Genomic DNA, 27,022 nt, shown 5'->3' on the forward strand with positions numbered 1-27,022 from the left:
GAGCGGTTTTAAATTGAAGTAACCAAAGTAATCCAAAAACTAATAATGACTTGTTTCAAGGTCCCTGACATAATCAGGTCTCTTAACATCACAGACCCCAATGGAAGAAAAGAGCATCGAGATGCCGTTTTTACAAGCATGTAGAAATGATCCATTTCCATAAGGATGATATCAGTTACTGGTTATTTTCATGCTCTGCGATGCCATTTAAATGAGGATCCTTGTGATGCAGCAAAGTCAGAACGGGAACGAGTCTCGGCGTCTCCACACTGAACTCCTGATCCGCAGGAGGTTTTCCATGAAAGGTAATGGATAAACATTTATATTAGGAATAAAGTTAGAATAAAGTGCCTTAAAATAAAAGCTTTGAAAGAGCAGAGAGTCTTAAGAAATCTTCATTCTGTCTGTTAATGCAGAAAAATTGAAATCTTCTGGGATGTTTATCATATTGTACTCGTTTGTCTCTTTTTTTATTTGTCATTATTCAAGTCAAGATGTTTTTCTTTTTCCATTTAATCTGAACTTTAAGATTGAAATGTTTGCACAATGTGGCTACAGATGCATTTTTTTTTTACATAAATTGTCATGATATACTGGAAATGTTGTTACATTATTACATTATTTAATCTTATAATTGCACAACTTTTTTTACATGGCACTGCATTCCTGATGTCTCTTTTGTTATTAGGGTTCGAGCACCGATGGTGTGAGAACCTTTTTGGAATTACTCCATTTATTATTATTATTATTATTATCATTTCTGTCAGAACCACTATCGTCAAATACGATTGACAGCATACAGTTTGGATTGGCGGTATGGTTCCGTTCTGGGCGAGAACTTCCTGCGCATCCAGTCAGCCTAGCATAAATAAACAAACATGAATGTATGCAGATATCATTAATTAAATATTTTAAAGTACAACATAATTTGATAATTCAAGGGGAATCAGAATGCCAAATCCTGACTGACAGGACAACATGACATCATGACTTTGCATAAAAAACTTGGCAGTGGCGTGTTATCTGTAGGCATTTTGAGCTTTCTGCGTATATGTCTACGCCGCGTGTATGTCTACGCCCTAGAATGGGTAGGTTTAGGATTAGTTGTGGGTGAGGGGTTAGGATTAGAAGTGCGGTTAGGATTAGGGAATCAGGACTTCAACGAGGGGGGTAATAATTTGGCAGGGAGTCAAAATTCGGCACAACATCTGTAAAATGTTCTGAGCGAAACGAAACCATCATCCCCGGATGTGATTCCGCGTATATGTCTACGCCGAAACGAAACATTATCCCCGCATGTGATTCCGCGTGTATGTCTACGCCGTGATTGAAAAACAGGAGGAGCTGGGGATGGAGGAGGGTAATGAGCTCCTGAGAAACGCGACAGCTGCTGATAATACTGAAGACTATGTGTACGGTGATAGGTGTCGTCTTCCTATTGGTAGATGTGGATCAGCTGACAGTCACTGATGCGAGCTTGACTAGCGTGACCTGCCAGAACTGACACTCCAAAGTGAATCGCATTTTTGAGCGCCTAAACATGCTTGAAAACTCACAAAACTCAGCATACGTGTTAGAACTAGCGAAAGTTTTAAATTTAACTTAATTTTTGAGTTTCAGAATTGGGTGGGGCGAAATGGCTTGATAGCGCCACTTATAAAGTTCAACGGAGCACGCTTCCCGCTACCATTCACGTACGTGTACGAAATTCGGTACATGCATGTAATGACCAAATACCTACAAAAAAAGTATCTTGGGGCGTACCCTAAACCCAACAGGAAGTCAGCCATTTTGAACTTCCTCTCAGATTTTTGTGCAGTTTTTGCCATTTTCGAGCATCGTACTTTAACAAACTCCTCCTACAGTTTTGATCTGATCATCTTCAAAATTGGTGAGTGTAATCTTAAGGCCTTTCGACGTAAAATTACGAAGATTGTGAGTTTTCGTCGAAGGGCGTGTCCTCGGCGGACTGACAAATTTCGATGTTTCGCCATGAAACAGGAAATTGCTGTAACTCAGGGAATCAATGTCCAATCTACCCCAAACTTCACATGTTTGATAAGAGTTCTGTCCTGAACACATTTCCATGCTCATATTCAGTTACAGTCATAGCGCCACCTGCTGGCAACAGGAAGTGACCTGTTTGACACTGCTGTTGACTCCTAATAACAGTGCCACCAAGTGCTAAACATGCTAGCAACATACTAGAAACATGATACAATATGCTAGAAAACACTTAGCTAAGTGCTAAAGCATGATATTACTGCAATTAAATAGGACTTTCCTGTAACTCAGGCATGCATGGAAGTTACATGGAAGTAATTGTGGAAATGCCATGGTCTTGTGTTCAGAAACTAAGAGAAAAGAGTTGAAATTTTTTTTTGAATGAAAATAATAAAAAGCAACTAACCAGATAACAGGTATATCATCATCATTTTGCCTGCTACACCTCCTGGGGCATAGGCCGCAAACAAGAGCTCTCCAGGCATCCCTGTCTTGGGCTTTTCTCTCCAGCTGGCTCCAGGTGTATCCAAGTTTTTTGGTATCAGCTGCCAGATCTCGTCGCCACGTATTTCTTGGCCTTCCTCTTTTCCTTTTGCCTTGGGGATTCCAGGTGAGCGCTTGCCTGGTGATGTTGGGAGCTGGCTTGCGGAGCGTGTGGCCAATCCATCTCCATCGTCGTTTCAGGATCTCGTCTTCTACAGGAAGCTGGTTGTTTCTCTGCCAAAGGTCCTGGTTGCTGATGGTGTTTGGCCAGCGGATCTGGAGGATTCTTCGCAGACAGAAGTTGACGAAGGTCTGAGCTTTCTTCATCGTCGCCACTGTTTTCCTCCATGTCTCTGCACCATAGAGAAGGACCGCCTTGACATTTGTATTCAACAGCCTGACCTTTGTCCTTAGGCCCAGTTCCTTCGAGCTCCAGATGTTCCTCAGCTGTAGGAAGGCTGCTCTTGCTTTGAATATTCGTGCCTTGACGTCAGCGTCTGTTCCACCCTGCTTGTCGATGACACTGCCCAGGTAGGTGAAGGCCTCCACTTCTTCTAACGCCTCTCGGTCCAACTGGACTGGGTCGTTGTTGATGTTATTTATCTTAAAGATCTTTGTCTTCTGTTTGTTAATGTTCAGACCTAGTTGAGCGGAGGTGTCAGCTGTGCTATTTATCTTTTCCTGCATCTGCTGTCGGGTGTGAGATAATAAGGCCAAATCGTCCGCAAAGTCCAGGTCGTCGAGTTGTGTGAAAGGTGTCCATTGGATTCCTGTTCCTATACGTGCCGTTGTAGTCTTTATTATCCAATCGATGGCTAGCAAGAAGAGAAAGGGCGAGAGCAGGCATTCCTGACGAACCCCGGTTCTCACTTCGAAGGTCTCCGTAAGCTTCCCTCCATGGACCACTCTGCTGGTCATACCATCGTATGAGTTTCTGATGATGTTGACGATCTTGGCTGGCACACCATAATGCCGTAGAAGGTTCCAAAGGGCACTTATATCCAGGCTGTCAAAAGCCTTCTCGTAGTCTACAAAGGTAATGTAGAGAGAAGAGTTCCATTCCAGTGACTGTTCAACAATGATACGCAGGGTGGCGATCTGATCCGTACAGGATCTGTCTTTCCGGAAGCCTGCCTGCTGCTCACGGAGTTGGGTGTCCACCTGGTCCTTCATTCTATTCAGGATGATCCTATTGAACACTTTCCCTGGAATGGACAGTAGCGTAATCCCTCGGTAGTTGTCACACTTGCTGAGGTCGCCTTTCTTAGGTAACTTTGTAATATATCCCTCCTTCCTGTGGGCACCTGTTTCTCCTCCCAGATTTTCTTAAACAACGGGAATAGTATCTCTACCGTTGTTTCCAGGTCCGCCTTCAATGCTTCTGCTGGTATAAGGTCTGGACCTGCTGCCTTGCCATTCCTCTGCTGGCCTACTGCCTTGCGGATCTCTTCTCTGGTGGGCGCACTGCAGTCTATTGGTAGATCCTCTACTGCTGGATTGATTGTTGGCAGGTTTGCTGGTATTTGCCTGTTTAACAGTTCTTCAAAGTGTTCCCTCCATCTTTCCATTTGTTGTTCCTCTCCTTTCAATATCTTTCCCTCCTTGTCTTTCACCGGCCTACCTGGTTTGCAGAACTTTCCTGACAGCGTCTTTGTGATGGAGTACAGATCTTTCATATTGCCATTTCTTGCTGCTTCTTCTGCTTCGGCTGCCAAAGCATCAACATTGTTCCGCTTATCAGTTCTAATACACTTCTTTACCTCTTTATTTGTGGCTGTGAAATCTTCTTTTGCCTTGGCCTTCTCCGCTCTTGTTCTGCTGTTGTTGAGGGCTGCTTTCTTCTCCTTTCTTTCCTGAATCTTCCTCAATGTCTCTGTCGACAACCACTCCTTGTGCTGGTATTTCAGGGGTCCAAGGACCTCCCTGCATGTTGTTGTTATGGTTTCTTTCACTCTCTTCCAACTGCCATCCACTGTATCTTCCTCCTCCTCTTCTAATTCTTGCAGTATTTGGAACCTGTTGCTCAAAGCCACTCTAAATTCCTCCAGCTTATGTGTGTCCCTCAGAAAGCAGGTGTTGTACTTGTGCCTCTGTGATGTAGTTGCCATCCACCTCCTCTTTAACTGCAGATTCAGTTTTGCCACTACGAGATGGTGGTCTGAGGCGACGTCCGCTCATCGCTTCGCTCTCACATCCTGTAGGGATCTTCTGAATTTCCTGATGATGCAGATGTGGTCTATCTGGTTTTCGGTGAAGCCGTCCGGTGACACCCAAGTTGCCTTGTGTATCCTCCTATGTGCGAAGACGCTGCCGCCAATCACCAGGTTATTAAGAGCGCACAAATCTGCAAACCTCTCACCATTTTCGTTCATATCACCAAGTCCATGTCTTCCCATCACTTCCTGATACCCGGTGTTATCCTTCCCCACCTTGGCATTAAAATCCCCCATCAGGATAGTGACATCCTTCTCTGAGTAACTCTCCAGGATGGACTGCAATCTATTATAAAACTGCTCCTTGTCTCCCTCCTCGCTATCATTGGTGGGTGCATAGCACTGCACAACATTCATGGTGAACTTTTTCTTCTTCGTTCGGAAAGATGCTGTGATGATCCTTGGGCCGTGGGCTTCCCATCCAGTGAGTGCTCGCTGTGCTGTTCTTGACAACATCAGCGTTACTCCTTGTGTGTGGGGGGCGTTTTCCTCCTCATTTCCCGAGTACAGCAGCATCTCGCCAGTGATCAGCCTCTTCTGACCGGACTGCGTCCATCGAGTTTCGCTGATTCCAAGCAGGGTGAGGTTGTAGCTCCGCATCTCTGCTGCCACTTGCGCTGTCTTCCCCGCTTCGTACATGGTCCTCACGTTCCATGTACCGATGTCGATTGCCCTGGCTGAGAGAAGGGAGATCGGCCCTGCAGCTTCCAATTTCTGTTGGTTTTCACTGCACAGCGTCATGTTTCTTCTTAACGAAGACCCATCTCTCCCCAAGGCGAAATTACCTGTTTCTCTTGTTTGCGTTTCTGTAGCAAAGGGTTTTTTTACAGGGTGGGGTTGCTAACCCCACGCCTATCCCTCCTCCTTTCTCAGACCGGGCTTGGGACCGTCCATGGCGGAGGTATATACTCCATCTAAAACTATTACAAACAGCATTTTGCTTCTGTATTTGTCTTATAAGTATATAGGCATTTAGCAGATGCCTTTACTATGACTAACAAAAGAGAAACTAAAGTAATTTGTCAAAGAGCTCAGGATGCGCATCACACACCACAGGGCCAAAAATACACCAATAGCTCAAACACACACACACACACACACACACACACACACACTTGTACATCTTTATGAGGACACAACGCAATCTCTAGCAGTTTACCCTAACCTTACCCATCACAACTAAGTCCCTAACCCGAACCCTTACCCTAAACCGACCCTTAACCTAATTATAACCTTATCCCTAAAACCAAGTCTTGACCCTCAAACAGGCCTTTAAAGGGGTCTCAGAAAGTGAGGACCAGCAAAAATGTCCTCACTTTACTCTCTTTGTCCTCACTCCAATAGTCTAAAATTCAAACTGGTCCTCACAAAGATAGTTGTACAAGTACACACACACACACACATACACACACGCACGCACACTCTCACTTTCTCTCTCTCTCTCACACACACACTCTCTCTCTCATTCTCTCTCACACACTCTCTGCGGGGAACCATGCACATGGAGGACATAGCCAATTACAAGGGCTGCACTCTGGTGACGGTATCAACAGTGCAGGAGGAACTCAGGGTCTATGAATAACTTATCTGAGTAAAATAGCGCACATATCCAGTCCGTGGAGTGGAATGGCGCAGCGAGCGATGACACCGAGCAGGTCCTACTTACTGGCTACTGGGAGCGAGTACACGAGAGGACACTGGCTCTACACGGAGATTGTAGAATAGGTGTCGCCCAGCCTGCAGCTCTACAGATGTCTGTTAGCAAGGCGCCATGCACTAGCGCCCAGAAGCAAGCAACGCTCCAAGTGGAGTGTGCCCTCACCCCTAGGGGCAATGGCAGGCCCTGCACTTGGTAAGCCAAGACAATGGCGTCCACTATTCAGTGAGACAACGTCTGCATGGAGAGAGCCTTTCCGTTCAGCTTCCCACACGAAACAGACAAAAAGCTGCTCTGAGGTCCTGAAACACCATGTTCTGTCTACGTAAGCACGAAGGGCACGTACTGGACAGAGAAGTGCCAAGGCTGGATCTGCCTCCTCCAAGGGCAGCGCTTCCAGGTTCACCACCTGATCCCTGAAAGGTTTGGTGGGAACCTTGGGCACATATCCAGGCCGGTGTGTTAAGATCACATGAGAGTCAGCCGGCCCGAATTCCAGGCATGCTTCGTCAACCGAAAATGCCTGCAGGTCCCCTACTACGGACCGCCATATGCCCCAGGAGCCTCTGAAACAGTTTCAGTGGAACTGCATTCTTGCCCTTGAATTGACAAGCGTTGTACATTGCGACCGAGTCTATTTCTATACCGAGAAAAGAGATCCTCTGCACGTGGGAGAGTTTGCTCTTTTAACAGTTGACCCGAAGGCCCAGACGGGAGATATGTCTGAGCACCAAGTCCCTGTTTTCGCACAACTTAACTCGAGACAGAGGGAGCTAGAATCAGCCAGTCGTCGAGATAATTGTGATAAATGTGAACCCCGTGTTGCCTGAGTGGCACATGGGCTGCCTCGACGACCTTCGTGAAGAAAATCAAGCCCACCTTGTGATGCTGTGAGCGACATAGCATCATCTGCCAGAGCCCCAAATTAAACACTGGGTCCCCGAGAGGAACCAGGTTCACGCGGCTTGCGATGTGGAGGGGGGCGTGGCCCGAGAAAAACTTGTCAGGTTGTTCCACACCGTAACCCTCAGATTACCCTGGCCACCAGCCAAAGTTTCCCCTCTCGAGGAGGAGATAGATTGGGGTGTGGCAGAGGGGACTCTCACGGAGGTCATTGAGTCTTGATCTAAACACCGCGATGGCTATGTCCCCGCAATGAGAACATGATTCATCCACGAGCGTGATAAAAGCCCAAACACGCGAGGCAGTGCTCGTGGCCGTTAGGCGGATAGACCATGCGCCCACAACCAGAAACACACGGGCGAGACATCTTTAAAAAGACGTGCCCGTGCAGCTCTTTTAGAAGAAAAGCTCTTTAGTAGTGCTAAAGCCCCCAGGGGAGAAACACGAGCCGTGTGCAAGCCACTGCACAGACCAGCAGCAGGATCGTGAATCCGCTGAAACGCGCCGTCACACCAACACCGACTGAAAACGTACTCGGTTACTAACGTAACCTCAGTTCTCTCTAGAGAGAGGAACGAGTACTGCGTAGCAAGCTACGCTTTGGGGAAAATCCATTTCCACGAGAATACTGAAGCCAAAAATTATCCTTAATTTTGTATAAATGTAAAACGCGTTGCCGCAGCATACAGACACAGGCAAGGCAGCTCGCGCGCCGATTGGCTGCTATGCGGGCAACTGCTTGAGCCTATCGAGCGAGACCTAGAGTGACGTCACACCCAATGAGGGCGCATCGCGCCCTTCTGCGTCACATCCCGCCTAAACGGGCGTGGCTTAGGGCTATAAATTGCGCTCGCAGGCTCATTCTCTCTGATTTTTAACAGTGAAGCAACCAGAGCGCATACACGGCAGGATACGCAGTACTCGTTCCTCTCTCTAGAGAGAACCGAGGTTACGTTAGTAACCGAGTACATTCTCTTACGAGAGATACTCTCGTACTGCGTAGCAAGCTACGCTTTGGGGAACGCAATGTAAAACGCCGTGTATGCTGGGATCCGACACCATGGACCCAGAGCAATCAGCTGGGGTTCATACAGTGCATAATCACCCAGAGGACTCACAGGGAATCCTGAAAGAAGTGGGTCTTAGCCACTATCTTACAAAAATAGGCAGCTCAGAGCAGCCCAGCTATTTACCATAGCCATATATCAGAGACTGAGACTTCAGTCTAACAACTTTTGGCCATACTAGACCGATAGTAACCTGGCTTGTAAAACAGGAATCTCTAGGTTATAAAACCTGATAAATGTAGACGGGGAGGCCCAGCCTGCCGCCATACAAGGCAATCCCACTTGACCAGGCCCACGAGGAAGCCATGCTCCTCGTGGAGTGCGCTTTGACACCCAAAGGACATTGACTGCCTTTGGATGCGTAAGCCAGAGCTATAGCGTCCACTATCCATCTGGATAGGCTCTGTTTCGAAGCGGCTAGTCCCTTAGAACGCCCGCTGAACGAAACAAAGAGCTGCTCCGTCTGTCTGAAGTCAGACGAGCGAGACACATAAGCTTTTAATGCCTTAACTGGGCAGAGAAAACTCTCGTCCTCATTTTCCCCAGTGACCGGAAGGGCAGACAGGGAAATTACCTGCGCCCTAAACGGAGTATTTAGGGATTTCGGGACATACCCATGCTTAGGTTTGAGTATGACCCTAGAGTCATTAGGCCCAAACTCCATGCACGTAGCACTCACTGAGAGCGCGTGTAGGTCCCCAATGCGCTTCACTGAAGCGAGAGCCAGGAGAAACACTGACTTGAATGACAGGTGCTTAATATCAATCTCCTGAAGAGGCTCAAAAGGATGACCCTTCATGGCGTCCAGCACCGTGGAAAGGTCCCATATGGGAACTGTGGGAGGTCTGGGGGGATTCAATCTATTAGCTCCTTTAAGGAACCGAATGACTAAATCGTTCCTTCCTATAGACTGGCCAAGCGCTGTCTCAGAGAACGCTGCTATGGCCGCCACATATACTTTGACCGTGGAAGGGGACCTCCCCTTATCCAACAGCTCTTGTAGGAAGGATAGAACCTCTGCCACTCCGCAATCCGGGGGTGACACGTCACGAGTCGTGCACCAACCTGAAAATACTGACCACTTAGAGGCATAGAGACGTCGCGTAGACGGAGCTCTGGCCTGCGTGATCTTCTTTAACACTCCTTGTGGGAGGTCAGCGGATACCCGTTGATGGCCCACACATAAAGGCACCATAGTTCCGGGTGAGGATGCCAGATCGAGCCGTTGGCTTGAGAAAGGAGATCCCTCCTCAGAGGCACTAGCCATGGGGCGTTGCTTGCTAGCTGCATCACAGCTGGGAACCAAGGCTGATTCAACCAGAGCGGCGCTACCAGCAGCACTGAGCATCCTTCCTCCCTGATCCACTCCACCACCTGGGCCAGGAGGGAGACAGGGGGAAAAGCATAGAGAGGACGACGAGGCCACGAGTGGGCTAGAGCGTCCCTGCTGTTTGAGAAAAATTCTGGACAGTGAGCGTTCTCCTGAGACGCAAACAGGTCTACATCCGCTCTGCCGAACTTCCTCCACAGCAGCCGTACTGTTTGTGGGTGTAAAGACCATTCTCCTGTCGGAACGTGGTTCCTGGACAGTCTGTCTGGTCCTACATTCAGGCGCCCCGGCACGTGCGCTGCTTTCAGTGAGAGCAGGATGCTGCGTGCCCATATCAGGAGGCGTCTGGTACGCCTGTATAACAGCAGGGACCTGAGGCCACCCTGGCGATTTATGTAGGATACCACTGATGTGCTGTCTGAACGTATCAGAACGTGGCAACCCGTAATCAGGGGACGAAAACGCGTGAGCGCTTTGCTCACTGCTAACATCTCGAGACAGTTTATATGAAAGAGCTTCTCCCGCTCTGACCATAGGCCAAACAGCGGTCTGCCCTCGAGCAGCGCTCCCCATCCTGCGTTGGATGCGTCCGTAGACGCCACCCTCAGTCTCGAGGAAGTCCCCAGGCTTACACCTGAACGGTACCAGTCTTTCGACCTCCAAGGGTTCAAAGCTGTAACGCATGCTTGATTGACCTTGAGGCGAAGCCGACCGGTGGCCCACGTATTGTGAGGCACCCTCCCTTTGAGCCAGAGCTGCAGTGGCCGCATGTGTAGCAGGCCCAGCTGGAGGACTGCTGATGCTGAGGCCATCAGACCTAGCATCCTTTGAAAACTCTTTAGAGGGAGTACAGCGCCGCAGCGGAAAGAGCTGACTGTGCACTGAATATGCAGTACGCGCTGTGGCGACAGCTGCGCTGTCATTGACAGCGAGTTCAGTTCTATTCCCAGAAAAGAAATAATCTATCTGGGGAATAGCGAACTCTTTTCCCAGTTCACTGTGAGACCGAGGTTCTTGAGGTGATCCAGTAACATGGCTCTGTGCGCCATGATCTCCGAGTGAGATTGGGCTAGAATAAGCCAGTCGTCCAAATAGTTCAGCACTCGAACGCCCCGGAGTTTAGCACTCCTCGCTGCCCGTTCGGTTTCCCTGCCGGTTCGCCTTTTCAGGGCGCCGAGGTGCCTGCTTTTTCCAACGATCCTCCAAGGAGGGTCGTAGGAACTAAGATAGTTAGAGGTAGGCAAGATCTGAGGACTGTCGTTAACTCTAATAAAACTTAGACAAGAAATCCTGACGCTGAGGCTGTGAGGTTTCTGAAGGTTCCTCCGGGGCAGAGACGGTTTTGAGAAATCATTTCTCCTCGGCGACCTCTGGGGTGCGACTCTTTGAGAAGGGTCGCAGCGCTGCCAGTTCGGTTTTCCTGCCGGTTCGCCTTTCAGGACACCGAGGTGTCAGCGTCCCCAAACGATCCTACGAGGAGGGTCGTAGAGCAGTCAGTTCGGTTTCCCTGCCAGTTCGCCGTTTCAGGGCACCAAAGTGACTGTTCAACCAAATCCAGAGGCCAGTCTCGAGAGACTGGTGCCCTTAGTAGAATTTCTGGCAGCGTGGAAACTACTGCCACATATTTCTCAGGGTGTGCTGCACACTATAGAAAAGGGTTTCAGAATTCAGTTCGGTTCTCGTCCGACCAGATTTCTAGGGGTCCTCCCCACAGTGGTGGGGCCTTTACTTCATTGTTCCGAAAGAGGATGAAGGGTTGCATCCTATTCTAGATCTGCATCATTTAAACAGCAGGTTTTAGAATCTCAAGTTCAAAGTATGCTTACGCTAATATGATTGTGTCACAGATTCGGAAACTAGGCCAGTCACTCACTGGGGAACAGTTTCAGACTGTTGGGTCTCATGGCAGCTGCGTCCAACGTAATTACTTTTGGCCTTCTGTACATGCGACCCCTGCAGTGGTGACTCAGGACCAAGGGGTTTTCTCAGAGGGGAAACCCATTTTCGCATGATCAAGGTCACGCGGCCTCGGTCATGTGGAAGAACCTTGGTTCCTCACCCAGTGTTGGGGGCTTCTTGTCGATGCATAATGCTATCGACGGATGCTTCCCTCATAAGTGGGGGGTGATCATGAGTGGTCATTCGGCGAAGGGTCTTTGGCAGGACCATCTTCCTTTTTGCACATAATTGGCTAGAAGTGATGGCGGTATTCCGAGAATCTCAATACTTCCTGTCAGACCCGAGAGGTCACCATGTGCCTGTCCTTCCAGACAACACACTGATGGTCTCGTATATCAGAGCAGATATCCTGTTGAGGCGGGGCGGAGGCCCCGGGAATGGAGACTTCACCCCAAAGTGGTGGAGCTTCTTTGGGAAAACTTCGGTTAAAACTCAAGTCTACCTTTCGCATCATTTATACAACGCATTGCCCTATGTGGTTCTCCCTGACGCATCCAGCTCCGCTTGGACTGGATGCGATGTATTAGGTGTGGTTGAGGCTACACCTTTACGCATTTCTTGATATCTTTGCTCCCGGGAGTTCTGGAGAGGGTTTGCCAGGTAAGGGCTCGTCTATTATTAGTAGCCCCATTCTTGCCGGCCCGAGTGTTTCTCAGACCTACTGTCCCTTCTAGTTGGCTCTCCCTTGGAGATTCCGATCAGGAAGGACTTAGCGTCCCAATCAGGGATACAATATTTCACCCTCTTCCGGAGTCATGGATACTGTGGGCTCGGCCTCTGAGGGGGCCCAGCTCATAGATTCAGGTCTCTCGAGGTACTCTCGACCATACTCCAGTCTAGAGCTCCCTCCACGAGAATACTGAATATGGATTGAAATAGAAACTGTTCCCTGCCTGGTGCGGAGAACGCCTTCTGAATCTTGTTATCTGCCCTGATGGTACAGTACATGATTTTTGCAATGAATGTTTCTTTGCTGGGTTATTTCTGAGGAGAGATCCTTAATTCCGTTTTCGCCGTGGTACATGAGGCTGAGGCCTGCACGTACTTGGATTTGCACCTGGTTTGGTGATAGTCTTTCTTCACCCCAGGCCGGGTTGTATTCCTAGGTCCCTACTAAATTTGCGGGTCATTTGTGCTGCAGGCCTTCTGTGCTCAACCTAATACCCCAGATCAGGAAAAACTTAATATTTTAAGCCCTGTCCGGGCTTTGGATACTTATGTCCACAGAGCTGCCCTGTGGCGTATATAAGAGCAATTATTTGTCTGCTTTGGGTTACCTAAGATAGGTTGCCCTGCATCTAAACAGATAATGGGCAAGTGAGTAGTTGAGGCTATCCCACTTGCTTATGAAGCTGCCGGACAGCCTTCACCTTTGGCTATCCGGGCCCATTCTACAAGGAGTATGGCTGCCTCTATGGCTCTAATTTCTGGAGTTTCCCTTCACGACGTTTGTGAAGCAGCAGGCTGGTCCTCGCCGCATACATTTGTCAAATTTTATGACTTAGACCTCTCCACGCCTGGGGCTAGGTTGCTTGCTTCTTAGTGTGCGCAAGGACTTCACACAGAACGGGCACTTGTCATTATGGCGTAGTGGGTATGGGGTTCCCCACAGCGTAAACACAGTGGGAGTTCCCTTGATAGGGAACATCTCTGGTTACGTATGTAACCTTAGTTCCCTGAGAGGGAACGAAGCGCTGCGTTCGCTTGCCATACTTCCTGCATGCCCTGATCGACTTGCTTCAGGCTTATCAGAAGCTGTAACGCACTGCTTTCAGGGGTATAGTTTCCTGGTCTATGACGTCACCCGCCTATGACGTCTAGTTCTTTCATTGTACTAATTATACACGTGCTTCATGACGCAACACTCGGAGGTGTTCCCCACAGCGTAAACGCATGCGTTTCATTCCCTCTCAGGGAACTAAGGTTACATACGTAACCAGAGACGTTCTTGTTGTAGATAGACATGTCATTTTACTATTTTATTTTCTTATACTTTCATAATTTGGCAGCACAGCAAAGAACACGTTGATAAAACGTGAAATTCTGCACTTTTTCTCATTCAAATACATTTAACCTAAGAAAAATCAAGTCAATTTGTAAACTTAAATGCAACTAATAAAAAATGTTGTATTTGTACTTTTTTCCAGTGACAAAACCTTTGGCAAGATGATGGACCGAATTTGTCTTCATCTGCTTTCTCTTTCAGGTAAAACATTAAAATAACATTACAAAAAACAAATAAAAACAGAGAAATTACACCAAATGATTTGCAAATTTGTTCCATTTACATACAGCGATGTTATGACAAACTGTTCTGTGTAATATCCTACAAATCTTTGTAGAGGAAAGTGATATTTGTCCTTTAGACATGGAGAATTCTTGCCAATGTAATCAAGCCAATAATAATTCAGGTTGTCTATGTAAGGGTGGATTTCCTGCCGGGTTTCAGGCTGCAAGACTGCCAAATGACTAAAGAAACGTTATCAGCAAGATGGTAGAAAACTGTAAATTTCCCATCTATTCCACCCACTGCTACTTATACCAACGACGGAAATAAGCGCAGTTACAAAAGCTTAATATGTGGGAGTGCATTGCTATAGAGAGTGACAATATTGTATTGCAATAGGTAGCACTTCAAATTCAATACAAAAATCAACACTAGTTAGCACATCATTTGTAATTGGAAAGGTTTAATGACAAAATATGGTTATGGTTACACTTAAAATAGTTACAAAATAGAAGTATGAGATGATAAAAACTTATACCACTGATTGTACCCAGCATTTATGAAAAATGTTACCAGAGAGAGAGAGAGAGAGAGAGAGAGAGAGAGAGAGAGAGAGAGAGAGAGAGAGAGAGAGACCCAAGAGGACAGCATAAAAAGCGACAGAGCAGCAGTTTCAATCTTCTTTTTTCCCTTCAGTGACCATGTGACTAGAACCCGAATGTGAGACATTCTAACTGACCAATCAGATAATTATAACTTCTCCCATTGTACTAAAGGTGTGACAGTTTCAGACACAAAATGCAATTAAAATGTCTGTCCAACATGAACAGGGTCCTTACATGACAACAAGATGCGTTTAGCAACTTAGCCATTGTTTAAATTCATCTAAATAGTGTTTTAGAGACGGCTAGCTGTAGTCTTGCACTGAGTGCCTAGAACACCTGGTTGCGCAATTAGGAAATTCCACGAAGGCCACATAGGCTGGATAATTTGAAGTCCGCGGCCTTCGGAGGCTGCAGCCTTCACATTGGGACACAGCTTCTACAGGGTCACTTCTCCACCAATGATGACTCTCGGAGCATGTGGAAGGGCATCAAGATCATAACTGCCTATAGTAAGAGAGACGCTGTTTGCCCTCAGGATCCATCACTTCCTGATGCCCTAAATTCATTCTATGCCCGCTTTGAGACAGCAAACACTGAGATGTAAGACAAAGGATGTAAGAACAACACTGCTGAGAATCAACAAACGCAAAGCAGCGGGTCCTGATAATATCCCAGCCAGGGTTCTGAAGGACTGTTCTTATGAATTGACTGGAGTGCTAAATGACATTTTTAATGAATCACTTTCCCAGGCTGTGGTGCCAGTGTGTTTCAAAACATCAACTATTATCCCTGTTCCCAAGAGCTCGGCCGTGACATGCATGAATGATTATCGACCAGTGGCGCTGACACCAATAATCATGAAATGCTTTGAAAGACTGGTTATGGCACACATGAAGGATGTGGACCCCCATCAATACGCTTATAAGGGAGAACAGGTCTGCATCGGATGTAGTTTCATCAGTCATCCATTCTGCTCTCACCCATCTGGAGAATAGGGATTCTTATGTCAGGCTGCTCTTCCTGGACTTCAGTTCAGCGTTTAATACTATTGTTCCACAAACTTTAGTAAATAAACTGCTGTTACTCGGACTCAAGCCATCTCTTTGTAACTGGGTTCATGATTTTTTAACAAATAGGCCACAGACAGTTAAAATCCAGGGCATTTCATCTTCCTCCATCACCCTTAACATCGGCTCCCCCCAGGGATGTGTCCTGAGCCCCCTGCTGTACACGCTTCTATGACTGCTCTGCTAAATATCCGGGCAGTCATCTTGTGAAGTTTGCTGATGACACTGCTGTGGTGGGATTGATATCCCATGACAATGAGTCTTTTTACAGACCGGAAGTGGAAGAACTTGAGGTTTGGTGCAGAGCAAACAATCTCTGTATAAATGTGGGGAAGACGAAGGAAATGGTCGTGGACTACAGACGGAAAAGTCACACCCCCTCCCTTCTGTTCATCGGAGGATCAGCTGTGGAAATGGTCTCAAACATCAAATATCTTGGAACATACATTTCAAACGATTTAACGTGGGACATCAATACAGCCAGCATTATTAAAAAGGCCCAACAACGCCTGTACTTTCAAAGGAGATTGAAGCGAGCTGGTCTTGGGACTCCAGTTCTGCTTCCTTTCTACCGGTGTGTGGTGGAGAGTTCACTCACCTTCTCCATCACTGCCTGGTATGGAAATTATTCGGCTGCTGACAAAAAGAAATTGGGGAGGGTGGTCAAATCCGCCCAAAAAATAACTTTGAGTAGTCTACCGTCTCTTGAGGACATTTACACCAGCAGGTGCAGAAGTAGAGCATCCTGTATTATGAAGGATTCCACCCACCCGGCAAACAAATTCTTCGCTCCACTCCCCTCGGGCAGGAGACTAAGAAGCATCAAAACCAGAACGGAAAGACTGAAATGCAGTTTCTTCCCAGAGGCTGTAAGAAGCATGAATGCACTGCCCAAAGGGATTGTTTAAAAAAAAAAAAAAATTGATGGTTTAATTATTTATTATAGAAGGTTTTATTATTTTTAAATAGGTCATATTATAAAAACATTTTGATTAATAAGTTATGTTTTAACTATTTCTTCTGTATATTGTATGCTAATTATTATTTAATGCTGCTGGTTTCTGAGTACGTATTTCGTTCTCATGTGTCAACATGTACAGAATGACAATAAAAATACCTTGAACCTTGAGCTTATGCATAAACCATTAACCCTTCCTACTATATGCAAAGTGGAATTTAGTCCTGTATGTCCTAAGCCCTATTTGCACGGGATTAGTATTATCTAGGGACCTCTAGTCATTTGTAATAATTGCGGAGGTTGTCTGTGATCTTAATCCCGTGCGAATCGGCCATGTCTGTAAATTGTAAAGTAATAATTCCCCCGCAAATGACCTTCCATATTTCGCCGAACACCGACGTTCTGTGATAATATTAGTCCCGTGCGAATCGACATCTCTGATTTTGTCCAGGATTTGGCGCGGCTGTATCTTTTTTTCAAGGTATTTCCTTTTTATTAATCTTTCGCGAAGAATGGAAGCTGCGTTGGAGTGTTTTGACTTTTGACAGTGTTTTGGGCACTGGGTCAAATCGCACACCGACACCATATACAATTTGCAGAAAAAAGAGAAAGCTGAAAACCACCAGAAGAGCGAAGACAAAAAGAATGATTAGATGGATGACATAACAGCATGCGTGAAGTAGCTAACATTCTTCTGTTTATGATATAATCATGTGTACATCTAGAGACCTATAACGACAAGATATTTCCAAACAATAGCCTATCAAAAATAATGCACAATCAAGCAAGGGGGTTTCACATCATAATTCGAGTTTAATGTTACAAATAAATCAAACGTAAACCTTGAGCTATTAGATTTTAACCTGGTGAATTATTTTTTTATTTTTTTTATTTTTTTTATCCATCTAACCAGACTCTCAACCATACGCAAAAAGCCATTTAGTCGCCCACTGAAGACGGATTTCCACTGGGCTAAAATAAATATAATATGGGTATAAACTACAATTTTTATATCCGGGTTCCGGGAGAAAAGTCAGTAAATTCGAGTAGAATCACAGGCTTCGCTTATCCAGTGCGAATGCGCCACACGAAATTCAGATGTCGGGGGATAATTTCTAAATCACATGAGGTCCCCAGATAATACTAATCCCATGCGAATAGGGCTCAAGTCTAAGGGTGCTTTCACACCTGCCTTGTTTAGTTCGGTTGAATCGCACTAGAGTTCGTTTTCCGAATTGGTGCGGTTCGTTTGGGCAGGTGAGAATGCAGCAATCGCACTCGGGTGCGCACCAAAAGCGGACCAAACAAGCGTACCGAGACCTCCTCGGAGATGTGGTCTCGGTACGCTTTCAAACGAACTCTGGAGCGGTTCGTTTGTGGTGAGAACGTGATCCGACCTCGAACAGACCCAACTGCCAAATAACTGCGCATTTTTGGACTAAACCAGCTGCCGTAGTCAGCCGCGCTGTGCATTATGTCAATGTTTAGCAACATTAATGCACGCGTTGCCTCCTCCTGAAGTGACTCGCTGCGTGCATTATTTATTTAAATTATTTTCAAGCCGCATTCTCGCTTCATTCTCAAATGTTATTGTTTGCCTAAAGTGGTGTAGACAAACTAATATAATAAACTATGACCAGGGATACAATCAGCCCACAAAGTAATTTCTCCACAGTAAAAAGCGGCGTGTTGTCTGCCGGATTTTCCTCCTCTTTGTTTACTTCCGTCAGTTCTGTTTTTTTTTTTTTCGCACGTTAATTCTGACAATCAAAGTGCAGTTATGAAAATACGTTCAAGACCCAGCTGGCCAACGAGTGATGTGGATGTTGTCACGTGACTGCATTTTGGTTCGTTTCATAAACTGATTCAAACCAGAGCAATCAGTGTGGTGTGAAAAAGAACCAAAACGCCTGAAAAATGCTACAAAGTATAATTTTTCTCCCTTGGTCCGGACCAAATGATCCGAACTACAGATGTGAAAGCACCCTAAGTCTGGTATAGACTACTTCTTCCCTTCTGTTTAGACTCAGTGAAGTAACCCTTTTCCCTGTCACATTCTTCTGAGATTTATGGTAGTGTCTTGCATTAAAGGAAAGCACTTTGGCCAACTCGCATTGTTTTTAAATGTGCTATACAAATAAACTAAACTAAACTTGGCAGCAGAAAACAGCGTCTTCTCGACATGAAGAACACAAACCAAACTCCAGTCTCAGATAAACTACAGTGTTTGAGGGCGGGGCTAAGAGACGCTGTTCAGCCAATCAAGACCAGAGGTGGCATTATGCAAATTGATAAAGTGAGACTGTAATTACTGACGACTCGTTTCAGTTCAGAATCGACTCTTTTGTTTAGTAGACATCAACTCCATTTATCTTTGATCTTTACAGAGCTTTTAAAATAATCTATACAAAACTTGAAATGAGTGTTTTTATGTCGACAGGATTCCTGTCACTAACTCTGTGTAAACCACACGAGTATGTTCTGATCCGAGAGGCAATGTCGTGGGGAGAAGCTCAGAATTACTGCAGGGAAAACCACATCGACCTGGCCACAGTTCAGAGCGTTGAAGACTGGACCACTCTGCAAGAAGTCGCGGATGAAGAAAAGTATTATTCTTTTGCATGGATTGGACTCTACAATGACTTCAACAGCTGGCGTTGGTCTTATCAAGAGGAGAGTGTAGTGTTTCAGTCCTGGTATTCTGGCCAGCCGGATAACTACGGTGCGGGAGAGGAGTGTGCCGGAATATATTACACTGGATCCTGGTTTGATTTGTACTGCAGTCACACAAGACCTTTCGTGTGTAGCGACGGTGAGAAACTCTTTATTGATGCGCATGATTTTAGTGTATGCATTTATTACATATAAATCTCTTTATTTATTTAGCAGATGCTTTTATCCAAAGCAACTTTCAAATGAGGAATACGGTATGCATGAAGACATTAATATAATGGCATTAGGGAGGGAGGGAGGGAGGGAGGGAGGGGGGGGGGTGATAGAAGTTTAAACGTATATTACAATTAGGCAGATTCATGAATTTTTTGCAGATAAATAATTGTGATTAAAGAATTAATTCTGTCAAAGTTAAAGCCAAAAAAAGTGTTTGTCAATTACTGACCATAATGTATTTTCAATCTTGTATTAATGTCTTTCGTGGAACATAAAGGAAAAAATTATACAGATTTTAACACTGAAAATATTTGGTGTAAGATTTACAACTTTCACTCAGAAATTGGTAGTAAATTTCACAAATAATTACAAAGAAATGGCAAGTAAATCAAACATGATATTTTGAAGTAGAATAACTGAAATGGAGTATAAGGGATAAAAAAATCTAATTTTATCCATGCTGGGTCCATAAACTATGGAAATATAATTTTAAAAAAAGACTTCTGGAAACAAATTTTGTCAGGTTTAAGAGGCTCACACTCATTAAACTAGAGAAAATGTTTTAGTCTTGTCATGCCTTTGATGTCTTGACTCTGTTTTTCACAGAAAGTACCAACGCAACAGAGAAAATGGTTGTAATAAAAACTTTAAAGACGTGGCTTGACGCTCAGAAGTATTGCAGAGAGAATTACACAGACCTGGCCACTGTTAGGAGTCTAGACGACAAAAACCAGATTGTCAGCTTGATAAAAAATTTGAATGGTCCCAATCCCTGGATCAATCCCTGGATCGGACTGTACAGGGACTCGTGGAAGTGGTCAGATCAGGCCAACTTTACTTCCTCAACCCAACTCACTGCTCAGAGAATCAACGAGAAGGGCAAAAACTGTGCCGGTGCAACTTATGATAGTACTTCTATTAACGCTGACGTTTGCTCTGGACTTTATTACTTCTACTGCAGCACTGGTGAGTCCTTTACTTTCGTTATTTTTGTTGTTTGTTGACAAAAACTGAATATGACTGTTCAATTAATAGGAGTTTCCCAAACTGGAGGTTCATGAGAGAACTGTGAAAAGCTATTAATTAATTAAATCATAAAAATGTAAAATTAAAATATTAATATTATACATATATTTTTATAAAAACGCAAATGATAAAATGTATGAATAGGGATGCACTCCAAAACCATTTAGGTCCGAAAAACCCAAAAATAGCCGTTTCAGTCGAAATTTCGGTACATCACTTTTTATATATATTATATAATTTATACCAATAAAACAACACATTCACATATTCACAGTTCCCTTTCAAGGGAACTCGAGCTGCGTTGAGACGCGGTGGGAACGCCTTGCGTGATTGCGTCGTGAAGCACATCTAAAATCAGTCCAATAGAAACGGGAGACGTCATGGGCGGGTGACGTCACCGACCAGGAAGCTATAAAGCACTCCCGCGATCAGAGAACACTAGCTTTGTTGCCTTCAGCAAGCGCTCTCTGTCTGTCCATGTCTATTTATTGTTGTCTGTCTCAGTATCTAGATATATATTATGAAGAAACAAGAATTCAAAACGTTGTGTTGTTCCCTACCCTCGTGTTATCTCGGTTGGGGACGCGCATCAGCTTTGCGTTGCTTGTTTGGGAGTAGAGCATACCCAGTCAGTTCTCGAGGGGGCTGACTGAGTTGCGAGAGGTTGTCTGTTAATCACCTCGCTCCCGCCGGGCGTTCTTCGAGGAGGACGATTCGGTGCGCGCTTCCCGAGGCGCGAGTCCCGCTGCTGCCGAGGCACAACGGCGACGCGCATCTTGGGGAGCGCAAATGGATCTAACAGCGAGGTTTGAGACGGGCGCTCCCTATCTCTGCCTTCACGTGTTAAATCCAGTGGCTTATCTCGGGGAGAAGCACGCGGTGCGTTTTCTTTTCCCCGCGATGAGACTCTCGTGCTGCGATCTCCAGTTCCGAGGAATTGGTGATCGTTAGTGTTTAAAAACAATATATGTGTAGGCTATAGCCTATCTATATATATATATGAATAAAGCAGATGTGTGTGAGTTTTCAATGAATAAATAAATAAGTCAGCTCATAACTCTGTTGTATAAAGAGGAGCTTATAAAAGGAGGTTTTATTTTGTGCTGATTGCCAAGTTAAATGTTTTCTGGCCAACTGAACATTATGAGTGTGAAAATATAATTAAATCTCTATATCTCAGCCTCCTCGTCGGGGATTGCCGTTTTTTCCTATCTCTACACTGAGGAGTTGAGATCGTGGAATAAACCGGTTTCTATTTTATGTGTTTATCCCCAAAACTTCTACTAAAGTAATGTTTTGAGTATTAAATGTCATAGTATGACAGTGCCTCGGGTTAAAGAGACGCTTACTAGCTATCTCTCTCCCGAGTCGGCGTGATCATTTCCCCGACGTTATCCACCAGCCATCATAAATAATAGATAAATATTATTAGGCAGCATTGGTGGGTAAACTATATAAGGACATGGATGTATGTGAGGGGCGACTCTCTGAGGAGGGTCGCAGCGCTGCCAGTTCGGTTGTTTTCCTGCTGGTGGCCACGGAGTGATATATATATATATATAAGTTTTTCTGATGTTAAGAAAAATAAAGGAAAAAATAAAATAATAATAATATATATATGTCTGTTCTCTGAACGCTTCGCTTTCAACAAAATGAAGATATATTCTATCCAGCGGCGTTCCAGAGGTGTCTTCCTCACCGATCTAATGTTCCTGAGACTGCTGGGCGGGAGCAGTTTCAGCTTACTAAAGCTCCTCGCAGCTTAAAGTGCTGCAAATTAGAGCGTCGCCATTCGGGCTCATCCACAATCGAGAGGGACCTGGGTGGCGGTCGCTGTCTAGCCAGTTCGAGATATGCAAGATCTGAGAACTGTTTTATCTCTAATATAGCTTGGAAGAAGAAGCCCTGACGCTGAGGCTGCAGGCTTCTGAGGGTGGTCCCCTCCGGGGTAGGGACGGTTTTGAGAAATCGTTTCTCCTCGGCGCCCTCTGGGGTGCGACTCTCTGAGGAGGGTCGCAACGCTGCCAGTTCGGTTCTCCTGCCGGTTCACCGTTTCAGGACACCGAGGTGTCAGCGTCCCCAAACGATCCTCCGAGGAGGGTAGTAGAGCAGTCAGTTCGGTTTCCCGGCCGGTTCGCCGTTTCAGGGCACCGAGGTGCCTGCTCTTTCCAACGATCCTCCGAGGAGGGTCGTTGGAGCTAAGATAGTTAGAGGTAGGCAAGATCTGAGGACTGTCGTTATCTCTAATGAAACTTAGAAGAGAAGTCCTGACGCTGAGGCTATCAGGCTTCTGAGGGTTCCTCCGGGGCAGGAACGGTTTTGAGAAATCGTTTCTCCCCGGCGCCCTCTGGGGTGCGACTCTCTGAGGAGGGTCGCAGCGCTGCCAGTTCGGTTGTTCCCTGCCGGTCCTCCGTTCAGGGCACCGAGGTGTCAGCGTCCCCAAACGATCCTCCGAGGAGGGTCGTAGAGCAGTCAGTTCGGTTTCCCTGCCGGTTCGCCGTTTCAGGGCACCGAGGTGCCTGCTCTTTCCAACGATCCTCCGAGGAGGGTCGTTGGAGCTAAGATAGTTAGAGGTAGGCAAGATCTGAGGACTGTCGTTATCTCTAATAAAACTTAGACAAGAAGTCCTGACGCTGAGGCTATCAGGCTTCTGAAGGTTCCTCCGGGGCAGGGACGGTTTTGAGAAATCGCTTCTCCTCGGCGACCTCTGGGGTGCGACTCTTTGAGGAGGGTCGCAGCGCTGCCAGTTCGGTTGTTCCCTGCCGGTTCGCCGCTTCAGGGCACTGAAGTGACTGTTCAACCAAATCCAGAGGCCAGTCTCGAGAGACTGGTGCCCTTAGCAGAATTTCTGGCAGCGTGGAAACTACTGCCACATATTTCTCAGTGGGTCCTGCACACTATAGAAAAGGGTTCAGAATTCAGTTCGGTTCTCGTCCGCCCAGATTTCTAGGGGTCCTCCCCACAGTGGTGGACCTCGAGCAGGCTCTGGTTATGGAGCAGGAAGTGCTGACACTTTTGCAAAAAGGAGCTATAGAAGGGGTTCCTCCTCCCAGCAGACAGTCACGGTTTTACAGCCGCTTCTTCATTGTTCCGAATGAGGATGAGGGGTTGCGTCCTATTCTAGACCTGCGTCAATTAAACGGCAGGTTTCAGAATCTCATGTTCATAGTATGCTTACGCTAATATGATTGTGTCACAGATTCAGCCCGAGGACTGGTCTGTCACAATAGACGTGAAGGACGCTTATCTATCCATCCTCATCACAGGAGGTTCCTGAGGTTTGCTTTCGGGGGCGAAGCATACCAATATCGGGTTCTTCCGTTCGGCCTAGGTTTATCACCCCACACCTTTACAATATGCGTGGATGCAGCTCTGGCTCCTCTGAGACTCCAGCGCATTTCCGTATTATACTATCGACGATTGGTTGATCCTAGCTCAATTTGAGCAGATAGCAGTTCGGCATCGAGATGTCGTTCTGTCTCATTTAAGATGTTGGGGTTGCGACTCAACGCCAAGAAGAGTGTTCCTGCTCCCAGCTCAGAGGACCACTTTTCCAGGTGTTATAAATGATTCGCCGTAAATGGGGTAAAACTAGGCCAGTCACTCACTGTGGAACAGTTTCAGACTGTTGGGTCTTGTGGCAGCTGCGTCCAACGTAATTACTTTTGGCCTTCTGTACATGAGACCCCTGCAGTGGTGGCTCAGGACCAAGGGGTTTTCTCCGAGGGGAAATCCGTTTTCGCATGATCAAGGTCACGCGGCTATGCCTACGTGCCTCGGTCATGTGAAAGAACCTTGGTTTCTCGCCCAGGCCCAGTGTTGGGGGCTTCTTGTTGACGCTTATGCTATCGACGGATGCTTCCCTCACAAGTGGGGGGTGATCATGAGTGGTCACTCGGCGAAGGGTCTTTGGCAGGACCATCTCCTTTTGGCACATAATTGGCTAGAAGTGATGGCGGTATTTCGAGAATCTCAATACTTCCTGTCAGAACCGAGAGGTCACCATGTGCCTGTCCTTCCGGACAACACACTGATGGTCTCGTATATCAGAGCAGATATCCTGTTGAGGCAGGGGCTGAGGAATGGAGACTTCACCCCGAGGTGGTGGAGCTTCTTTGGGAGAACTTCGGTTAAAACTTTGCCTTTGTGGTTATCCCTGACGCATCCAGCTCCGCTTGGACTGGATGCGATGTATTAGGTGTGGTCGAGGCTACACCTGTACGCATTTCCCGATATCTCTGCTTCCGGGAGTTACCCTCATCTGGAGTCATGGATACTGTGGGCTCGGCCTCTGAGGGGGCTCAGCTCATAGATTCAGGTCTCTCGACTGAGGTCGTGGAGACCATACTCCAGTCTAGAGCTCCCTCCACGAGAAGACTGAAAATTGAAATGTAAACTGTTCTCTGCCTGGTGAGCAGAACACCTTCTGAATCTTGCTATCTGCCCTATGGTACAGTACTTGATTTCTGCAATGTATGTTTCTTTGCTGGGTTATCTCTGAGGAGAGATCCTTATTTCATCTTCTCCGTGGTACATGAGGCTGAGGCCTGCACGTACTTGGATTTGCACCTGGTATGGTGGTAGTCTTTCTTCACCCTAGGCCGGGTTGTATTCCTAGGTCCCTACTCAATTTGCGGGTCATTTGTGCTGCAGGCCTTCTGTCCTCCACCTTAATCAGGAAAAGCTAAAGACAGATATTGAGCAAGCGAGTAGTTGAGGCTATCTCACTTGCTTATGTAGCGGCTGGACAGCCTTCACCTTTGGCTGTCCGGGCCCACTCTACTAGAAGTATGGCTTTAAATTCAGGAGTTTCTCTCCACGACATCTGTAATGCGGCAGGATGTCCTTACCGCATACAGTTGTCTATTTTTTATGACTTGGACCTAGACTCCACTCCAGGGTCTAGGGGGCTTGTTTCTAGTGTGCGCATGGTCTTCATACAGTACAGGCATTTGTCATATGGCGTCGTGGGTATAGGGTTCCCACCGCGTCTCAACGCAGCTCGAGTTCCCTTGAAAGGGAACGTCTCAGGTTACGTATGTAACCCTGGTTCCCTGAGAGGGAACGAGACGCTGCGTTGCTTTGCCATACTCCCTGCATACCTGTGATCATCTTGCTTCAGGCTTTTTCAAAGCTAGTGTTCTCTGATCGCGGGAGTGCTTTATAGCTTCCTGGTCGGTGACGTCACCCGCCCATGACGTCTCCCGTTTCCATTGGACTGATTTTAGATGTGCTTCACGACGCAATCACGCAAGGCGTTCCCACCGCGTCTCAACGCAGCATCTCGTTCCCTCTCAGGGAACCAGGGTTACATACGTAACCTGAGACGTTCTCTGATGTTGGTTAATGGTCACATGACATGCAGATAAACAACTAAAATATTTAATATTTTTCTTAGTAAGTGTCAAGACTTAACTTTTTTCAGTTCAGAGTTTGAAATCAGGCTTGTTCTGTGTGTGTAAGCTATTGTGCAATTGCCACATTTTAAAAACAAAAATGCACTGCATAATCAAACAATGGTAACACTTTACTTGAAGGGGTGTGCATACGACTGACATGACACGATGAATAAAATCTACATAGACATATAAAAATGAATAAGAATGACAAAAATGCACAACAAAATTATTAAAACTTTAACTTATATTAAAATGAAAATGGAAAATAGAAAAATAAAAACTAATTTACTGCAACTTTTCTCATTTTCATTTACCGGTATTTTAACTTTTCATTAACTAATGAAAAATTCATAAAATCCATATAGACAAAAAAGCCAAAAATGACTAAAACTTAACTGAAATGAAAATTAAAATAAATATGAATAAAAACTTAAACTGAAATAAAAAATTATAAAATCTATATAGACAAAAAAACATGCACAAAATTTCTAAAACTTTATCTGAAATTAAAATGTAAAATATAAAAATAAAAACAAATTCAAAATGTAAAAAAAAAACTAAAACTGAAATAAAATTAATAAAATCTATATATACATTTAAAAAAACAGAACAATATAATAATAAAAATGACAAAAAAATGCACAGCAAAATTACTAAAACTAACTGAAATAATAATGTAAAATAGAAAAATTAAAACTAATTCAAAATAATACTAAAAGCTATAATAATGTCTCAATGACATTAACATAATTATTTATAATTTAATTTTCGTTTATTTGATCTTGATGTACTGAAACTAACCTAAAACTGAAATAAAATATTTATAAAATCTGCATGAACATTAAAAAATATGACTAATAAAAATGACAAAACTGCACCACAAAATTACTAAAATGAATTTGAATGAAAATGTATCCCTGAAAGCAATAAGAGCGTGTGAGTGATGCTGTGCACAGGTGGAGCAGATGAAGGTGCTGAAGCTCTACACCTGGGAAATCTCCTTCAAGGAGAAGATCCTGGAGATCCGACAGAAGGAGCTGAACGTGCTGAAGAAAACAGCCTACCTGAAGACCAGCGCGCCTTTCATGGTAACACTCTCTATCCCTGAACCTGTGCTTTCATGTGTGTACGTCTGACCCAGGATCTGGGTTACACAAAAACTACCCAAACACTGGGTTGTTACGTCTGACCCATGATGTTGTCTTGGAAATGTCAAGTTGTCATGACAAAGACAC

General features: G+C 45.5%; 1 protein-coding gene across 2 annotated transcripts in view; it reads left to right on the forward strand.

Annotated features, from left to right (window-relative positions):
* Window positions 1-234: 234 nt before the first annotated feature.
* LOC306993208 (putative C-type lectin domain family 20 member A) overlaps window positions 235-27,022 on the forward strand; it is a 64,629-nt gene continuing 37,841 nt past the window's right edge. The window contains exons 1-5 of one of the 2 annotated variants that reach the window (XM_079602830.1): window positions 235-305; window positions 13,764-13,822; window positions 18,914-19,285; window positions 19,969-20,328; window positions 26,744-26,875. In XM_079602830.1, coding sequence (XP_079458956.1) covers window positions 13,783-13,822; window positions 18,914-19,285; window positions 19,969-20,328; window positions 26,744-26,875 — 904 coding nt within the window. In that variant the 5' untranslated portion in view covers window positions 235-305; window positions 13,764-13,782. The remainder of the gene's footprint in view (window positions 306-13,763; window positions 13,823-18,913; window positions 19,286-19,968; window positions 20,329-26,743; window positions 26,876-27,022) is intronic. The other variant, XM_079602831.1, reaches the window with a different exon arrangement.

Source organism: Phoxinus phoxinus (genome assembly GCF_949152265.1).
Source record: "Phoxinus phoxinus genome assembly, chromosome: 2".
NCBI lineage: Eukaryota > Metazoa > Chordata > Actinopteri > Cypriniformes > Leuciscidae > Phoxinus > Phoxinus phoxinus.